A 20,293-nucleotide genomic window follows, 5' to 3' on the forward strand; every position below is an offset into this window, starting at 1 on the left:
TTATTTCTGAACAGCTTCCTGGTCCGAAATAGAATCTGTTTGTATTTTTAATTTTTTTTTAAGATAATTTGTGAGAGAGAAAGAGAGGGAGAGGAGGAGAGAGAGAGAGAGAGAGATTGAGAGAGAGAAAAAGAGAAAGAGGAAACAGGCAGTGGAGGGGCAGAGAGAGAGGGAGACACAGAATCCGAAATAGGCTCCAGGCTCCGAGCTGTCAGCACAGAGCCTGACGTGGGGCTCAAACACACGAACTGTGAGATCATGACCTGAGCCAGAGTTGGATGCTTAGTTGACTGAGCCACCCAGGTGCCCCTAGAACCTGTTTGGATTCAGCGTTATATTTAACTTTATTAAAACAGGGAAACTTTGAGAGGACATTTGCTTGTTGCCTGCCATATTGGCTCGACAATTAGTTACTCAAAAGTGAATGCCAAGCTGCCGTTGACTAGAGGACCCCTGACTACTGCTGTTACTACTGCTGTAGCTGCCCTGCAGATCAGCTGTATTCGTATTATGATTGGATGAATAGCACTCTGTGCTTGCACACTCTGAAAGCAATAGGCAGAGAGGATTTGCCCCTGCTAGAAGTTACCAGAATTAACAGTTTGTAGTTAGGCAGAAAAGAGCTAACAACTACTGTCAGTCAAGCTGACCAGTTGCCTGGTACAGAAGGTACGTAGGTCTGGCAGAGTAAGGTATCTATGTTAGGTTTAGGCAAGCAAGAAGTTAAGGCTAGAGAAGTCAGCTAAAAACAAGAGGGTTGGGCAGTTTCAGAGACCAAAACAGTGAACACTTAGGACCCAAACTTTGAGAGACAGTCATAAGTCAGTGTCAGTAACAGCTGTGGCTAGATAGACTCAAAGGACATTGGTTCCCAACTGCCCTCTTGCTGGCTCAATCTCAGCCCTGGGTGTTCATTATAGCCAGGTTGTCAGGTGCCTGCAGGTTACCTTTGCCCTAATTGAGATGATGACCTCACAGGAGAGGGAGAACTGGGTTGAGTGGAGAGCCACTCTCTGGGCCACGTGTGTCCCACAGCCAACCCAGGGCCGGATAGTAAACCTCTCTCTCTAAGCAGCTTTCTGTTCTGTGAGGTAGTCCAGCCTGCACTGAGCACTCTTCTCTGTAACGTCCTTTCGTATGTGTGCACCCGTTACTATTTTAATCTATACTGCTTGTATATCATCTGATCCTGGGGTAATGGTGAGGACACGCTAACAAATCAGCTGCACCACAGTGCTTTGGTGACTGCGTATGTGTATGGTGTTGCATTTGCAGTATGCTGGGATTTGCGTGGCGTGTGTAGGAACACGCTCATACCTGCTCTTGCACAGCATTCCTTCCCCTGACCGTAGACCCCGAAGAGAATACATCTTAGCCTGAATTAGCAGTGGTAAAGCCCCTCCGTCCTGCACGCCAAGCCCCACGTTGCTAATTAGAAATGCAAAGCCTGTGCTTTTCAGAAGGTTCATTTTATGTCGGCATGACACAGTTATTAATACTCCAAGCCATAACTCGTTAAGAGCTGTTCTACTGCTCTTAATGGGCCTTGTGTTGAAACGCATTCAGTGGCTGTTTTTATAAACTGATATTTCCCCTGGGGCAGTAAACCACAATTCAATTTCAATTTTCCCTTTAACTCATTTACTTCATAAAGATCTAATTTAAGACAGATTAGGCAAAATATTATTGGACTTCATGGACACCAAGTTATTCTTTGCTTAAGAAGTATTCCTGTAAGAATCCAAAGCCTGGTGTCCTTTCCACTCATCCTGGGCCTTGAAGAATCCAGTGTTTTTGAACAAGGGATGAATGTCCTTTTCTGGATTCTCATCAGCAGTGTAATGATGATTACTGAGATTTTAGTAGCCAGGCATGGGACATGCTTTAAATATATACATTTTTAGTCAGGCTGATTTATTTTCTCTCTTGTATTCTCTGTCCCACCAAGAGCAGGGCATAAAAGCCTGGCAGACAGAGCAGGGAACGCGGCCTGTGGTGCAGCTCTGCCGTGGGGCTGCTCCACGCTTCCCCCCGCCCATGTAAGTATAGTTCTCAGGGTGGTATCAGATGCTGTTGACCCTGAACTTGACAGAGTATCCCATGAAGGAGCAAAATAACCAATTCAGGAGAGTTCTACCAGTATTTAATGTGAAAGAATAAATAATAATAGGCTTTCTCCTCAAAAGTATGGCCTGCTGCTTTGTTGCACTTAAACTTGGATGCCTCTGCATATTTTCTAAGTCATAGAGTCACAGATGTCAGAGCAGGAAAGGACCTGGGCATGCCCATCAGGCAGCCCTCTCTCTCATATTGTAGACAAGGAAAGTGAGATCCAGAGAGATGCAGTCCAGGCCTTACAGCTAGGTAGGGGCAGTTGAAGCGGGAGAACCTAAGTGTTTTAAAGACAAGTGTTTTGAAACTCCACCATTTTAGGGACCTGGGAGGTGACCTGGTGTTTCCCAAAATCCTGGTGAGCACAGGTTCCTCTGCCGCTTATTGAATCAGAACCTCTGCAGTGGGACTTGTGAATTCGCATTTTTTATAAAAAGCTACTCACATCATTCCTGTGCAGCCAGTCTGGCCTAGGTCCGGAACTGGTGTTAGTGTATAACAGGGATCAATCGCCTATGCCCCGTGGGTCACGTCGTCTCTGCCATCTGTTGTGTGGCCTATGAGTTCACAAGGGTTTGTGCATTTTTAAATGGTTACGGAAAAGTCAAAAGTCAAAATACGTTGTGATGTGTGAAAATCACATGAAATTTACATTTCCTTGTCCACAAATAAAGTTTTATTGGAACACAGCCACTCTTACTTGTTTACATATTGTCTGAGGTTACTTTTGCTCCACAGGGGCAAGATCGAGTTGACTATGTGGCCCACGGAGCCTACAGTATTTACCGTGTGGCTCTTCACAAGAGAAATTTGCTGACCCCTGGTATATACTGTTCTGTTTCTCATGTAAGCACTGCAGGGACCAATGTCAAAAGGGAGATTCCTAAGCTCCGAGAACTTGTCTTAGTCCAAACACCATCTTGTTTTATGCTAAATATGCAGTTAGGAAAAACTGCAAATACATATAAATTAAGTATACATGAATCTAATTATTTTAACGAAAAGTATGTTTTATTGTAATACAACTCGCTACTTGAAGTATGGAGGATTCCTCTTCATTTCAAGAAGGTTAGTGCAGATTATATGCCTGTTTCTCTTTGAATAGAAAAAAATACCTTGTTTTTAAACTTGATGAAGATCTGGGATGTAAGTATTTAGAAAGGAGTGCTGATAAACTATTTTTATTATATGTGCAGTATTTAGTACCCCAAATTAATTATGAAATTTCTACTTCACACATAAAACATTCTTAATAAAGCCTATATACCTGCAAAGCCATACTTTTAAAAGTCACTGAAGATTCCTGCTTTCCTCTCCAACTCTTACTAGTTCAGGATCCCAGCTGCCTCCTGATTTTTCTTCAACCGAGGCTAACAGTTTCAGTCTCTTACTGTTTCCTTCTCTTTTGCCTTTTCTTCTTGTCCCTCACCTCACACGCACACAAGCATTTGTTCATCAGTCAGGCGCCAGAGATTTATTAATGTGCAGATGCTGACTCTGAGAGAGGAAGTACCCTCAGTGGTACCTCCAGACCTGTCTTTCCACCACGATCAAACTAAACGATAAGAGAAATGGAAGGCGCAACGTACGTGACTCTTCAAAGTCCTCTTCCCTGTCTTCTTCTAAGGCAGGTGGGTGAGTTCGTCAAGGCCCGGCCTGGTGGTTTTTAGATCCCGGGACTTGGGCCAGCGCGTCTTTCATTGTTGCTTAGGCTTTTCTGTAGTGTACCCCAGGGGCTCGAATTTCTCATTCACCAGAGAATCCATCCCCCACACCGGTTTCATTCCCTGCCAGATTGCCACTAAACCGCCTCTCAATCTGGCACTGTAGAAGCCGTAAAGCGGCTCTAAACTTGGCATAATATACTGCTCTGGGCTGAACGACCTTTGATAGGTGGTGTCCCTCTCCTAAGCTTTTGTAAGATGCACAGAGGATAATAATCCCTCCTTCAGCCATACATCACGGGAATATTAGGAGGTTGAATGGGGAGTTATTTCAAAGGCTTGGCATTTTCATAGAAGGAGTTGCTATAGAAACAGAAACATACAAGGGCTTCAGAGAGGGGGGTTTCAGGAAAGGCCCCGGGGTCTTTGTTGCTTTGGGTAGCCAAAATACGGACGACCCGGCCTTTGACCTGTTTTCAGCCTAACCCTGGGTTTACCGCTTCCTCCTGCTTTTAGGATTGGGCTTTCCTGCCGCGTGCCCTGCTGCGGCCAGTGGCCCCTGGTAACAGGAAGAACGTTACTGCAGTGTGGTCTCAAACCCTAGGGATGGTGAACTAGCATTTCCAGAATGTATGTGGCTCAGTCCCAGCACCGCTTTTCTACTTGGGAGAGAAAGGCGTGACTGCAAGATTAGGAAAGGAAAGAATAGAAGATGAGAAGAAAGGATCTTTTAAAAAAAAAAAAAATCTGTCAGCAGCTGTTTATTAGGAGTGCGTGGCATGGGTTGAGTGTTCTTCTGGAACCACAGGAGGAAGTGTGAGATTGATTCCTGCCCTCTAGTTTTAGGGGTAACTGTGGGGGGAGCGCAGGGAAAGAAGGGTTAAAAGAAGAAGAAAAAGAAGAAGAAGAAGAAGAAGACGACGACGACGATGACGACGACGAACTTAGAGTAGAATGAAAGGCATAAAATCCAAGCATAAAAAGGAGTTCAGAAGGGGTGCCTGGGTGACCCACTCAGTTAAACAGTCGATCCCAGCTCAGGTCATGATCTCGTGGTTGGTGAGTTCAAGCCCCTCATTAGGCTCCACAATGACAGTGCAGAACCTGCTTGGATTTCTCTCCTCTTCTCTCTGCCCTTCCCCTACTTGTGTGCACTCTCTCTCTCTCTCTCTCTCTCAAGATAAATACACTTAAAAAAAAAGAGTTCAGAAAAGGGAGAGCTCAGAGTCATTGGGAGTATTTCATTAAAAAGTGGGACCTCAGAATGAAATTCAAAATCATGCCTTCCCTCTGGGAAGAGGGGATGTATTTGGAGAGAGTGTGGGAAGGAGCAGTATTGGTAAGGCCTTAGCTCTTCAGCTCCTGAGGGGTCATAGGTGTTAGTGGTATCATTTTTTAGACTGTTTTTATATGTCTTACACTTCTTAAAATGGTTCATTGTTTTGTTGCCATGGTGTGTTTTTTACAGAGATGTCATTCACAAGCTAGACAGTTCACCATTTTAAAATGTGCATTTCATTGGTTTCTTATCCACAGGTTGTACAGTTGTCACCCTATCTAATTCCAGAACATTCTTGTCACCCCAGTGAAATCCATTAGCAGGGACTCCCCCTTTCCCCTCTCCATCCCACCCTAGGCAGCCACTGACCAACTTTCTATCGTAGATCTGCCTGTACTGGACATTTCACATAAATAGAATCCTACAATATGTGGCCTTTTGTGTCTGAATCCTTTTCAGGATTTTCAGGGTTCACCCATGGTGTGGCATGTATAATCCTTAATTTATTTATTTCTTTCCTTTTTCCTGGGCCCAGATGTCTTTAGTTTCCAAAAAGTTCCTCGAACCACTCTGAAGTTCAGAATGGGTTAGGAACTACTTTTAGTTATTACTATTTTTAGTTCTACTATTTGGCTTGGAATAAAGCTGATTCTTAAAAATTTATCAATAACACCTTACTGGGCATGCTTCAGGTAATAATGTATGTATTTTTATTGTGGTAAAATAGATGTAAATATAAAATTTATCATGCTATTTTTTATTTAAATTTTTAAAAGTTTCTTTATGGGGGGGCCTGGCTGGCTCAGTCAGTTAAGCATCCGACTTCGGCTCAGGTCATGATCTCACCATTCATGAGTTTGAGCCCCACATTGGGCTCTGTGCTGACAGCTCAGAGACTGGAGCCTGCTTCGGATTCTGTGTCTCCCTCTCTCTCTCTGCCCCTCCCCTGCTCACACTCTGTCTCTCTCTATCTCTCTCAAAAATAAATAAACATTAAAAAATTTTTTTAAATAAAATAAAGTTTGTTTATTTTGAGAGAGACAGAGATAGCACGAGTTGGGGAGGGGCGGAAAGAAAGGGAATGAGAGAGAATCCCAAGCAGACTCTGTGCTGCCAACACAGAGCCTGAGGCAGGGCTTGAACTCATGAAATCTTGAGATCACAACCTGAGCCCAAACCAAGAGTCAGACATTTAACCAATTGAGCCACCCAGGCACCTCTTAACTAAATTTAAGTACACAGTTCAGTGATAGTAGATATATCCATTGTGCTGTACAACCATCACCATCATCCATTTCCAGAGCTTTTTCATCATCCCGAAGAGAAACTTATACCCATTAAATGGTCACTCTCCATTTCCCCTCCTCCAGCCCCTGGTAAACTCCATTCTACTTTCTTTCTCTGTGAATTTGCCTATTCCCAGTTCCTTGTAGAAGTGGAATCATATATCTGTCCTTTTGTGTCTGTCTTATTTCACTTAGCATGATGTCTTCAGGGTTCATCCATGTTGTAATGTGTATATAAACCTTATTCCTTTTAAAGACTGAATAATATCACATTATATAATGATAGACCACATCTTGTTTATTCACTCATCATTGTTGGACATTAGGGTCGTTTCTGCTTTAGGAGTATTTTGAATAATGTTTTAATGAACATTTGTGGATGAGTTTTTGTGTGAATACCTGTTTTCAGTTCTTCTGGGCATATACCTAGGAGAGGAATTGCTGAGTCATATGGTAACTTTGTGTTTAACTTTTAAAGAACTGGCAAACTGTTTTCCAAAGTGGCTGCACTGTTTTACAGTCCCACCAGTAATGCATGAAGGTTTTAATCTCTCTACATCCTCGCCAGCACTTGGTCTTTTCTGTATTGTTGTCTTTCATTATATTCATCCTGGTAGGTGTGAAGAACTGTCTCATGTAGTTTTATTTGCATTTCCTTAATAACTGATGATGTTGAACATCTTTCTGTGTGTCTATTGTGCATTTGTCTGCTTTTTCTAGTCTGTTTCAAAACTAGATTGTCTCTTTACTGCTGTTGAGTCCTAAGAGTCCTTTTCTCTTTTGGCTCCTACATCCTTATTAGATTCACAATTTGCAAATATTTTCTCCCATTCTGTGTTTGTTTGTTTGTTTGTTTGTTTGCTTACTTTCTTGATAGTGTCATTTGTTGCACAAACTTTTGAATTTTGATGAAGTCCAATTTTCTCTTTTCAATTTGGTTGCTTGTGTTCTAGGTGTCACAAGTGTGACACCATTGCTAATCCAAAGATGTGAAGATTTACACTTTTGTTTCCTTCTAAGGGTTTTATCATTTTAGCTCTTACATTTAGGTTTTCAATCCATTTTGAGTTAATTTTTGTATAAGCTGTGAAGTAGAAGTCTGGATTCTTTCTTTTGCATGTGGTTACCCAATAGTCTCAGCACTGATTATTGAAGGCTGCCCCCCTTTGAATGGCCTTGGCACCCTTGAAAAATCAATCAACATACATGTATGGGTTTAGTTCTGAATTCTTAGTTCTGTTCTATTGATAGATACGGCTCTCCTTATGCTAGTACCACAGTCTTTTTTTTTTAATGTTTATTTATTATTTTTGAGAGAGAAAGAAAGGGGGGTGGGCAGAGAGAATGAAAGAGAGATACAGAATCCAAAGGGAACTCTAGACTCTAAGCTGTCAGCACAGAGCTCGATACGGGGCTCAAACCCATGAACTGTGAGATCATGACCTGAGCCAAAGTCAGATGCTTAACTGACTGAGCCACCTGGGTGCCCTGCTAATACCACAGTCTTGATTACTATTGCTTTGTAGTAAGCTTTGAAACAGGGAAGTGTGAGTCCTTAACTTGGTTCTTTCTTTTCAAAATTGTTTTGGCTCTTTTGATTCCCTTGCATTTCTATATGAATTGAATATGAATTTTTCAACTTGTTAATTTTTGCCCAAAAAGGCCATTGAAATTTTGATTGACATTGCATTGAATTTGTAGATTAGTTTGGGGAATATTGCCATCTTAACAACATTATGTCTTCTAATCCCTGAGTACAAGGTGTCTTTCCACTGGTTAGGTGTTTCAAAAATTTCTTTTAATGATGTTTTATAGTTTTCAGTGTACAAGTCTTATACTTCTTTTATTAAATTTATTCCTAGGTATTTTGTTCTTTTGGATGCTCTTGTAAATAGAGTTGTTTTCTTAATTTCTGGATTGCTTATTGCTAATGTATAGAAATACAACTAATTTTTGTATATTTATCTTGACTCTGTGCTGAACTTGTTTATAAGCTCTAATAGTTTTGTGTTTATGTATTCCTTAGAGTTAGCTGTATACAAGATCACTTCATCTGAAAATAGAAATTGTTTTACTTGCTTAATTGCCTTTCCTAGAACATCCAGTACAGTGTGGACTAGAAGTGGTGAGAGGGGCATCCTTCTCTTGTCCTGCTCCTGGGGAGAAAGCTTTCAGTCTTTTCATTAAATGTGATGTTAGCTGTGGAATTTTCATAGATACTTTTTATCGGGTTAAGGAAGTTCCCTTCTATTTCTAGTTTGTCGGGTGTTTTTATTATGAAAGAGCATTGGGGGTGCCTGGGTGACTCAGTCAGTTAAACGTCCAACTCTAGTCATCATCTCATGGTTCATGGGTTCAAGCCCTATGTCGAGTTCTGTGCTTACAGCTCAGAGCCTGGAGCCTGCTTTGGGTTCTGTGTCTCCTTCTCTCTTTGCCCCTCCCTTTCTTGCTCTCTCTCTCTCTCTTTCTCTCTCTCTCTCAAAAATAAACACTTAAAAAAATGAAAAAGTGTTGGACTTTGTCAGATACTTTTTCTGTGTCTGTTGAGATGATCATGCGGTTATTGTCCTTTTTTTAATTAATATGTTGCATTACATTTATTTTTCACATCTTTGCATTTCTGGAATAAATCCCACTTGATCATGGTATATAATCCTTTTTTTAATGTTTATTTATCTATTTTGAGAGAGAGAGAGAGAATGTGTGAGAACAAGTAGGGAAGGGGCAGAGAAAGAGAATCCCAAGCAGGCTTTGTGCGGTCAGCTCAGAGTCCAACACGGGGCTCAATCTCATGAACCATGAGATCATGACCTGAGCTGAGATCGAGTCAGATAATCCTTTTTCTATGCTGCAGGATTCAGTTCGCTGGTATTTTGTTGAGGCTTTTGTATCTATATTCATAAGGGATGTTAGTCTAGAGTTGTTTTTTTTCTTGTGATATCTTTGTCTAATTTTGTATCAAGGCAATACTGGCCTTACAGAATGAGCTGGGAAGTGTGTCATCTTCTGTTTTTTTGGAAGAGTTTGCAAAAGATTGGTATTAATTCTTCAAACATTTGGTAGAATTCATCAGTGAAGCCATCTGGTCCTGGGCTTTTCTTTGTGGGGGATCATTTTTTTAATGCAAGGTGCAGAAGAGTATTTATAGTACAATCCCATCGAAGAGAGAAAGAGAGTCTTTTTAAGGCTCTATCTGTGTGCTTGTAAATACACAGTAAAGTTCTGAGAAGATATACAAAAAAAGATGTATAAGCAGCAAAGCTTATCTTTGGGTAGTGAGATAAAACCTAAGTCTTCTGTGCCTTGTATGCAATTACAAGCATGTATTACCCTACCTTTTTTAAAAGGTCTACTTAAAATGGCCAACATTTGACCATTTGCTCTCTCACCTGCACAGTGAGGCGCTAGTGCTCTGTACTTGCCACTGGCCTAGTCTCCTCAGGAATTCAGTCTAGTGGGACCCCTACACCTCCAGCTTCACAGTCTGCTGCACTCCTTTCCTGTTGATCCTCCCACAACCCCGAATTACTTGTCATTCCCCCGAAAACAACCCACAGTTGTGTGCTACTAAGCCTCCGTACATACTATGCTGTTCCCTTTCCCTGCCAACCTTTCGCCCTTTACCTGCCAGCCTTTCCCCTTTTATCCTTTAATACCCCTTCCAGGAGCTCCTGGGTGGCTCCGTCAAATTAAGCATCTGACTCTTGATACCAGCCCAGGTCATTCCAGTTCGGAAGATCGAGCCCCGCATCAGGCTCCGTGCCGAGCACAGAACCTGCTTGCGATTCTCCCTCTCCCTTTTTCTCTGCCCCTCCCCCGCTTGCACTCTCTGTCTCAAAATAAATAAATAAACACAGGGGGACAAAAAACAGCCTTCCAAATACTAGTTACCTTCCTTTGTGAACACCGTCCAGCTCACTCTCTTCCCTTTCATTCTCTACCTAAAGGGAGAAAAAACTCTCCCTCCCGCTGCCTCTCATACATTACCCATATTTTTGTTAATGAACTTTGTATTTACCCTGCATCATAATTACTAGTTCACATATATGTCTTCTCTAAAAGTACAATTTTATATAGTTTTTTAACCTAGAGTTTCACACAAAGTAGATGCTCAAAAGTATTTTGATTGAATTTAATTCATGAGACAAGAAAAACATTCTAGGTGGGACAAGCAGTGTGAACAAAGGCCAGAGTTATGAGTTACTGTAACATGTACTAGTTTGGCCAGACAGGAAGATTCGTGGCGGGAAATATGGTTGAATGATTTTGATAAGACTGATAATAGAGGCTCTTAAATAGACTGAAAATAGAGGCAGATAGAATTGGGTCACCTGGGTGGCTCAGTTGGTTAAACGTCCTACTTCGGCTCAAGTTGTGATCTCACAGTTCATGAGTTCGAGCCCCGCGTCAGGTTCTATGCTGACAGCTCAGAGCCTGGAGCCTGCTTCATATTCTGTGTCTGCCTCTCTTTCTGCTCCTCCCTTGCTCACGCTGTCTCTGTCTCTCAAAAAATGAATAAACGTTAAAAAAAAATGTTCAAGTTAAAAAAGCAGATAGACTTGGTAGGTGTATATTGGTGGAATGAAGAACTATTCTTACTTACTTCCAGTCTTTGCTTCTATCTTTTTTCTCAATAGGCTTACCCTGACCACAGCCTTTAAAACTGTCACCTCTCTGTTTACTCATCCCCTGACCCCAGTACTCTGCGTCTCTTCTTCCTTCATCTTCCTCCTTCTTCCACAGCACTTACCACGCTTGTGTTTTTTATTTGTTGTCTGTCTTCCCCATTAGAATATAAACTCCCCACACCATGGTAGCCTTGTGCTGTTTCCCAAGCACCTAGACCATTGTCTGGAACATAGTAGGGACTTAGGAAACATTCGTTGAGTAAAGGAATATTTATGAACTTCAGTATCTTGTCCAGAGCTGGTGTAGATATGGCCCCAGTATAATTCAAATGGCTTATTTCTGAAAGAAGGAAAGAAATTTACAGAAATGTATGAAACTAAGACAGTGCCCACTGTGTATTATGTATATAATCTGGGGCAGGGCAGGGGAGGGAGGTGAAGGAAAGAAAGATAGGGAGCTTTAAGATTTCTTGCCTTAGAAACCAAATTGGGAAGTCAAAAGTATGAGTACATTTGAGTGTATTTATTTCTTGCCTAGAAAAATGTTGTTTCATGTGGTGATTAATTCCCATGCTTTAATCATTTCTCTTTTTCTTTCTCCACAGACCTTTGTAGTATTAAACAGAGGGAAAACTCTCTTCAGATTTAGTGCCACGCCTGCCTTGTACATTTTAAGTCCTTTTAACCTGATAAGAAGAATAGCTATTAAAATTTTGATACATTCATATCCTTTTTGCAAATGTGGAATGCAGAATTGCATGCTCACTGGTATATGTTTCTGAACTTTGACAATCAAATTGTATATTAAATATTTTATCACTAGTGTAGACTAATCCCCCGGTCAGAAGTGTGAGTGAACTTCCACCGGATCCTGAGCAGAGCTCCAGCAAATTCTTTTTTCCTAGGATGATATCATGGGAGTCTGGAATTTTGTTGGCATCATGAAGACAGACAAATTAACATGGTAACCTGTAACTTTTTAAAAGTGCTCAGACTTCAGTAATTTTATCCTGAGGCATATGATTCAGTTCTTTAATGGAAGTCCGATGTTAGAATTTTTTGAAAAGCTGCTTCTTGAGCACAGATAGTTGAATGAATGCTTTAGAGATCTGCCTTGAATATTTCTGATTTCTTGAGCAACGAGTATGGAAAGTGTCTGAGACAGTTTCTCAGATTAAACGGCCTCCTCAGTACAGAGGTTTGGATCTAGATTGTAAGACTGATACGAGTCTTTCTGGTATTTTTACTGCCCTTAAACAAAAAATGCCAATTTACTCATGTGGCCTGACATTTTTTATCTTATGAATATAGGAGAGCATTTGACAGATGAAAAATTATGTGATAGGTTTAGCTACTCTGCATAACTTTAAATTTAATGGTTGGTGTTTAATGTGTCAGTACTTAGCCCTGTGCTCCCAAGGGGAGTGTGTCCTCCAGGAAAGATGAGGAAGCCAGTAGTTACAACTTTGGCAAATTGGGTTGCTAAGCTTTTGCCACATTTTATTAACACTTAAGAATTTAGCAGCCTGATTCTGAAATCTGTGGTTTACAAGTAACATAGTTCTGAAATCTAAAGGTTTGTAAGGAATAAATAATGCACAGTGGACTTCTTCCCTTTTTGCTGGATCAGGAGACATTGTCTTCTGTTATTATTCCTGGAAGAAAAACCAAACTATAGTGAAGAAAAATCCAGCTGTAAGAAGTATTTTTTGTTTTTATAACTTAGCAGAATGAAGATGGTGAATACCATTAGCAAGAGAGAGTGAGTTAGCAACAAATGAGATATGGCTTCTCTGCTTGTTCAAGTGACAGTTTGAGTTTGAATAACTCACATGCTGACCTACAGGAGTTTTTCTCAGTAGACAAGAACAGAAAGGGCTGAGAAAAATCTTGGATGGACTGAAAAGGCAACAGAAGTGTTTGTTACCCATAAACATTCCAGGGCACTTTCAAAATGATCAGATGAATTTACCCCATTATCTAATTTTTAGGGGTACGATGGTGCAGATGTCCCTGAAATCCTTCCCCAACAGGCCATAACTGGTTTCCCAAATCATGCAAATGCCACACATAATGGCTGTAGCGTTGCCCCACCAAGGGCAATTCGGCCCTTTGGCGAACGAGGGAAAAAAGTGAACCGCTACGTTCTAAACCCAAAGCTAACATAACGTTGTGTCCATAACTGTACTTCCAGTAAAATTCAACATAAGTCATTAATTGCATGTAGATTTTCAAGTAAGTAGTTATGCAAGATAAATTAATAAATGAGTACTGACTAACACAGATTCGACTTAATGTACTTTCTCCCCTGATGACTCTGGGCATCTGGTAGACTGGTAGATTTCTGGTTACTGCGTATGAAGGTATTTGGAGGCTTATTCCATAGCTGAGGCTAAAGTGGCAAGAGCGGGGAGCATTTTACCCAAAAGGAGTAGAGCAGTGACAGCCCTTTTGGAAGAGAGTGGCCATCCCGCTGTGTCCACCCACAGCTCTCTGGTCAGGTGTGGACACATACGGTGGCATTCTGGGTGGACGGTGGTTTTCATTATCACCTCGCCTTTTCCTTGTCTTCTGTGCTTTGTCTCCTTTCAGGTTACCAGTTTAATTCTCATGATACCCAGTGTGAAATGCGTTTGCTTTCTGAGGAAGAAAACAGGCCCGATTTTTGTTATTCTCCCTTGACTCTTTTCTACAGTATTTAGCATGATCATTATGTGCACTATTTTGACCAACTGTGTATTCATGACTTTTAGTAACCCTCCTGAATGGTCGAAGAATGTGGAGTAAGTAGCTCATTTATTTATTTGTCTGCTTGCTTTGTATTAAGGGTTTCTACTCACCGAATCTTGCTTTGCACAGTTTAAACATCAAGGGGAAAAAATCGTTTTTCCCCCCACTCTTTACTTCACAGAGAGTGGGGAGGAAACATGTGGAATTTAGGAAATATCCTTAGAAGTGAACTCTAGAAAGAGCAGATGTGCTCTGGAAGTTACTGCCCTTCACCTCCACCCTCGGCTGTGCTGGCCAGCACCTTCAGCCTGCTGCCCCAGTGCCATCTTGTGCCATCAGTTAGTCCCTCATGGCACTGCCTTCTTCTCCAACATGAGGTTTCCTTTTTTTTTTTTTGACTTGTCTAAAATTAAAAATAGCTCTGGGGCCTCCTCACCTGGTTCACAATGATCACCTACTAGATGGCACCCAGCACAGCGTTCCAAAGTTGTACTTGGTTTTGTGTTTCAGTAAGTTTCCTTCAAAGCGTCCCTTTCTCCCCCTGCCTTTCTTCCTGCTGCACTGGCTGCACCCATTCTGTTTTGTCTCTCATCAGTTGCAGCCACACTTCAGGCACCATTACCTTAAAAGATTCATGTCGAGTTTCTGCCTGTTCAGAACTTACCTCAAGCTATCCATTTCTTTGACAGGTACACATTCACAGGGATTTATACATTTGAATCACTAGTGAAAATCATTGCGAGAGGTTTCTGCATAGATGGCTTTACCTTTTTACGGGATCCGTGGAACTGGTTAGATTTCAGTGTCATCATGATGGCGTAAGTTGTCTGCCTTCCTTATTGACTGATGTTCTGGGCATGGTTGTGGACATGTGGCTGCATGCCTGGCTGTGTTGGTAAGTGTGCGTGTGTGGCCAGCTATAAACAGAGTTGATGGGTAACCACGTGAGGCCATACAGGCTCATCCCCGTGATTCTTGCTCGTTAGGGCTCGGCGGTCTTGGCAGTGGCAGCATGTCTGTCCGGGAGAAGGTAAGCCAAGGCTTTACCACTAGGACCGCAAGTAGGAAGCGATTTTTCCACGGACTTGCTCTCATGTCTCCTTCCCCCTCGTAACACAGACCGAGGTTTGCACACTTATCGCTAGAGGACCTTAGTGAAGACTTGAAACGTTTTAGACGTAAACCTTAATTAAGCTGAAAATCCATTTCCAGGGTGTGTTCTAGCACATGTAATTTCATGCAGCTGGCCCAGGTGGTGGGGACTTCACAGCACATTTGAGAGTTAAAACACGAGCCAGGGTATCCAAACTGGTCACTTCCTAAGGAAGTGCTGACCAGAACTTCAAACTATTGCCAGATAATAGTATAATTTCCCACTAGTCTGCTAGCTGCCCTTGGTAATTGTGTTGCTTTAACAACATGTATCTCTTTGGGAAATTTAGCTGATGATAGAAGAGTTATAACAGACTTTATTATTTTTAATCTTCCAGCTGGGAAAGCACTCTCTGGCATAGCAGGGTATAAGGGTGTTGTATAGGCTGCGTGTGTGCATGCAGATGTGTGAAAGGTTGAATGTGTTTGTATATATACGGGTCTGAGCATCAGAAAGATGTATGTCAACTAGAAAATGTGAATGAATGAATAAATGAATGAATGAATGAATGAATGGTATCCATTGGATATTTGAAACCGGAACTTTGACTTTCTGTTATATTAAGGCAATTTCTAGCTTTCCAACATTATGAGTACACATTGGTGTTCATTAAAAATTTAAGTGCCCTTGATAGGCACAGAGCTGGTGACAAAATGGGCACTTAACACACTATTTGCTTTGATCCCCTGATCCTGAGTCCTGCTTTTGTATGTCACAGGCTACAAGCTTCATCTGTAGGCACGACTGCAAAGATTCGCATACAACTCCTGGATAAGTCCTGTATAGAGGCATTTAGGCACGGTTGGCCATTGCCAATGACGGAGTTGCTTTAATGTAAATTTGTTTTTATGGGGATTCTGCTGCACAAATGTGTCTCCTTTTTCTAAGAAATTGTTCGCAAAGCTTGGGGACATGAGCCTTTGTTACCTCCCAGCCTTCCTTTTTACTAAACGTAATGAGTGGACAGAGTAGTCCCTCTGATCGGGATCTCCACAGTACGATGCTGATTAAGAGAGTAAACCCCCCGGAACCTCCCGGATGTATCAGTTCTTTCAGATGTTCTTTTGAATTCTCCTTGCCCAGTTGGAAAAAAAATTAAGTGTTTATGGTTTGAAATTTTCTTTTTCACCAACAAAAAGAAATGAAGTCATAGCTTGTATGTAAGACCCTTTCTTCCCCCCATTGTCAAACCCTCGCCCGGTGGTACCATTACAAGTTAACTTTGGTTTGATTCTGCAGGTATATAACAGAGTTTGTAAACCTAGGCAATGTTTCAGCTCTACGCACTTTCAGGGTACTGAGGGCTTTGAAAACTATTTCGGTAATCCCAGGTAAGATGGCCCGGGGTTGGTGTTAGGTGTGGGGTTAGGGCCCTGACGTGACGTATTGTACTTTTTGTTTTGTTGTGGTTTCGTTTTTTTTCCCTTCGGTGTTCTGTGTTCGTGCCTGTGTTTGTCATTTGTGTCTGTGTGTGACCTCCCTTACTACAGATATGTGACAGAGTTTGTGGACCTGGGCAATGTCTCAGCGCTGAGAACATTCAGGGTTCTGCGAGCTTTGAAAACTATCTCTGTAATTCCAGGTGAGAAATTTTATACACAAGACCGGCCGCCTCATCTTCTCCTTCCCCTCCATTCATTTGTTCACCACATCCTAAAGCTGGCATCAGCACAATTGGTATGGCCTTGCACTCCGCATGTGTTTCCCGGGAGACGGCCTCCGGGGTGGCCTGTCGGTCCTAAGGCAGTTTCAGCGACAGCGCTTCTGCCAGGCATGCAGCCCCCATTCCACGCTTTGACGAAGCACGTGCTTAAACATCACTTGGATCTTACACTCTCTGAAAAAAATTGTCACAGAGCTAGCCGTCTCTCTGAACGTAAATCCTGTGCTTCCTGGCCTCATGGAATTACAGTAATTTTAGCATTCACTGGCATCCCATTGCTTGCAATTTCTAGCCTTCCTGTCGCATGGTTTGCGGATGGGATGTTCTTCAATGAACTATACTTCTATTGTTACTGTGTTAATGGAATTGTTTAACCACAGAAGAGACTTACCCCGTTGACTAGTCCAGTGTGGTAGCCAAATTGAAGAGCCTTGGAGTTAGGGAACTGAAATTTAAGAATCACTGTCTATCACATTCTGTCGCTATCTGTTTCACTGGAGTAAGAACCAGTGGACATCTGCTATATGTACATTCAGAGACCATTTGCAAACACAAATCCCAATGAGAGCTTGTGCAGATGCTGGTAAAAGCTATCCAAGGTAAGATAAGAGACGTACATCTGAATGTGTGGGCCAACAGAAAGGACAGAAACTTGAGAAGAAAAAAAAGGAATCCGTGGGTGGTTGAGAGGTAGTTAATTGACAGTCTTTTTGTAATTTTTGCCATTTTATTTTTGGTCCTGGTTGAGCTGGCCCAGTGGTTTGGGTCCTTTCGAGGATCAGCGGAAAGTTTGCAGACCCCTCTGAAACCCATCTGTGGACCCCAAGCTAAGATCCTTAATTTAATCTCAATCCTTACTACCGAGTAGTGCGTAACTATTTTTTTTAAAGACTGGTTTTCGAAATCTGGAATGGAAGATATTTTAGTTAGTCTTGCGAGCCTGAGATATACTGGCAGTAAAGTGACAGAAATCAAGACTGTGCGGTTGCTGGTTGGACTTTAGTGGTGTTCAGGGGTTTTCAGGGAAGACTCCCAAGAGACCAGGCTTTTTAGTGCAGTCTTGTCGGGAACAGGGACATGAAGAACAGAGGCATCCTGTTCCTGGTATCACGTGGCTCTTCTTGTGGCTGACTCAGAAATACTCCTCTCTTCCCCCTTTCAACTTTATCTAAATATCAGACACAGAGAGAGGGAAGCACAAAGGTAGAATCCTGGAGAAGGCTGGCTTGGAATGTGGCTTTCTGAGAACCCCAAGGAAGATAAACCTCAGTTTCTCCATTTACAAATTTGGGCCATGAAGTGGGCCAGTAAATTCGGGCCCGACCAAAAATGAATACCTTTCTATTAGGCAATTTGAGCTTTCTCCTTATCAACCAGGGGCTGGGTGTCAATCAGAGTATATTCTTCTTGGGCACCTGGGTGCCTCAGTCGGTTAAGTGTCTGACTTTGGCTCAGGTCATGATCTCACGGTTCGTGGGTTTGAGCCCCGTGTCGGGCTCTGTGCTGACAGCCAGCTCAGAGCCTGGAGCCTGTTTCGGATTCTGTGTCTCCCTCTCTCTCTGCCCCCCCCCAGCTCGTGCTCTGTCTCTCTCTGTCTCAAAAATAAATAAACATTTTTAAAAAAAAAAAAAAGAGTATGTTCTTGGCTAAAAACTACAACCCTGACTTAATCAAGGTTCGGTTCCTAGCCATTTTACATCCGTTTGACAGAAAGCACAGTTCATTCTCTGGGCAGCCTCATGCAGCTCATTGATGGTGGCTTAACCCTTAGGCAGGCCTTGTCTTATTTTTTAAGGCATCTGGAGTACCAAGTCTTTACTTTCATTTTTCCTTTGCTCTCTTTCTTCTCTGGCCTCTTTTAAATATGATCCTATGTTTTCTGCTCACTTCCCCCAACGTACTCTGCAAGGCATCTGTCTCTTTATGTTCTTGTGATCTCGAAACTTCTCTTCCAGAATTAAATTGGAAAGCTGCATTCTGTTCACTAACTAGGACAGCAGATGCTATCTCTGGTCTAGCTCTTAGCTTCTGACTCTGCTGTATGGATAACTTCTGACCACAGCATTTTTACAGGATAACTCTTGACTGGTCTCGCATTATTTAGCCTTACTGTTAATCAATCAACCTATCTATAAAATATATTTATAAACACATGTCTCTAGTATTTACAAACAGTAGTAGGGCTCCATAAATGATTTTAGTGTAGCAATTATTATTTTAAAGAAGAAGCCTAAACTCAAGGAAAGGGTTTGGGTCAGGGTTTAGACCTCAGCTGGATGATTTGAAATAGATTCCTGATTCCTGTTTCTAGAAGCACCCCAACTCGAGCTGGCTTTGCAAAGTTAACTGGGATGGAGAAGAACTTTAAGGGATTGTAAAGCCAGTAATAGATCTCTGTCAGTGAGTGGTATAATTGATACTTGAATTAAAGTGTGACTTTTTATCCCAAAGCCTGTCGCCCCCTGCACTACTTATAGAGGGCTTTGCCCTGTTCCTACCTGCCTGTTACCCAGTCTCCTGTCAAGGTGGGAATACCATTGTATGAGTCAGTAGACCTGACACCATTTCTTGATTGGAAATCTCAGTCATTTTTTTCCTCCATTGTAGAGCCGGGCCTCAGTTCCCTCTTTGCGAAAGCCACTGTCTTGCACACCAAGTCTTCTCCTGGATCACTTCAGTGGGATTGATCTCTTTGCCTTTTCCTTTTCCCAGCTTGACGGGAGAAACAGCAGCAAGAGCAAGCACAGAACTGACGTGGGGTCTGCAAGATCCCCCGAAGCCCCCAGCTCCCTTCATGAGAGTCTTCCTTTCCTGGAGAACTCGCCACTCACCTGGGCCAACACTGCCTTCCCCCTTAGCACCTTCAGTAGATATTTTAGATGTGTCAGGATGGTCAGGACTCCCAGGAGATGGGATAGTGCGGTGCGTCCGTTCGCTCCAGCCTTTTGGATAAGAGGTGCTTTGATTTAGAGCCTTCCTGTGGCTTAGAAAAGACCAAACCCACATTCTGACCCTTTTTATTTTCTGACTCAAGACCTAGACATGCATCACACATGGTTTCCCTTTTGCTTCAGAGAGCTTGGCTTAAAGAGCAGTGCTTGCAAACTGCGTCCTGGAAGGGTCCATTACAGAAAGAGACCCTTTCTACATTTTCTTAGGTCTGGAATTTGCCAGATTCAACTTGACACTGAAGTGTCCACTACGTGGAGACTTTTGTCTTAAAATTTTGTTTTTGTTTTATATTCATTTGGGGCCCAAGCAGAAAAATGAGCTTCTGAGTGATTTCATCTTCTCCATGCTCTGGCCACATGCCCCAGGACCGATCTGCCCAGAGGTAGGGCGGACATCTCAAAGCAGGTGTCTGAGGGTTTTCCTAGAGAGTGGCATTGAATGGTGTAAATAAAATGGGTTGGGAAGGCCTTCCTCGCCAGTTGCTTCTCATTTCTACCATCATTTCAGTGACTCCTGAAAAGCACCACCTCTCTCTTTGCCCAAACTAGTTTAATATCATTTTGCTGTCTTTAGAGTTGTAATTTCTTGATCACTTTTCTCTTTGATTTTTCATTCCTGGGCTTTCATTTCTGTTACTTTCTCTACTTACCTGTGGTATCAGATAAGAAGTAGGAAAAATGATGGGCCCTTGTTCCTCCCACCCCTGTATTCACAAAGAAACCATTTTCTTTAAATGTGTGCATTATGAATATGACAATTTCTGCTGCACAGTGAAGGGGGATAGGAAGTGTTTTCAGACTATATTTAGCCTCGTTGTTTCCTTTAC

General features: G+C 42.2%; 1 protein-coding gene across 2 annotated transcripts in view; it reads left to right on the top strand.

Moving 5' to 3' along the window:
* The window catches only part of SCN8A (sodium voltage-gated channel alpha subunit 8), a 120,153-nt gene that overhangs the window by 14,631 nt on the left and 85,229 nt on the right, over positions 1-20,293 (top strand). For both annotated transcript variants that reach the window (XM_077753419.1, XM_077753418.1), the window contains exons 2-5: positions 11,575-11,693; positions 13,663-13,752; positions 14,389-14,517; positions 16,343-16,434. In XM_077753419.1, the coding sequence (XP_077609545.1) occupies positions 11,575-11,693; positions 13,663-13,752; positions 14,389-14,517; positions 16,343-16,434 (430 nt within the window). The remainder of the gene's footprint in view (positions 1-11,574; positions 11,694-13,662; positions 13,753-14,388; positions 14,518-16,342; positions 16,435-20,293) is intronic.

Source organism: Crocuta crocuta, unplaced genomic scaffold (genome assembly GCF_008692635.1).
Source record: "Crocuta crocuta isolate KB4526 unplaced genomic scaffold, BGI_CrCroc_1.0 scaffold30, whole genome shotgun sequence".
In the NCBI taxonomy this organism is placed as follows: domain Eukaryota; kingdom Metazoa; phylum Chordata; class Mammalia; order Carnivora; family Hyaenidae; genus Crocuta; species Crocuta crocuta.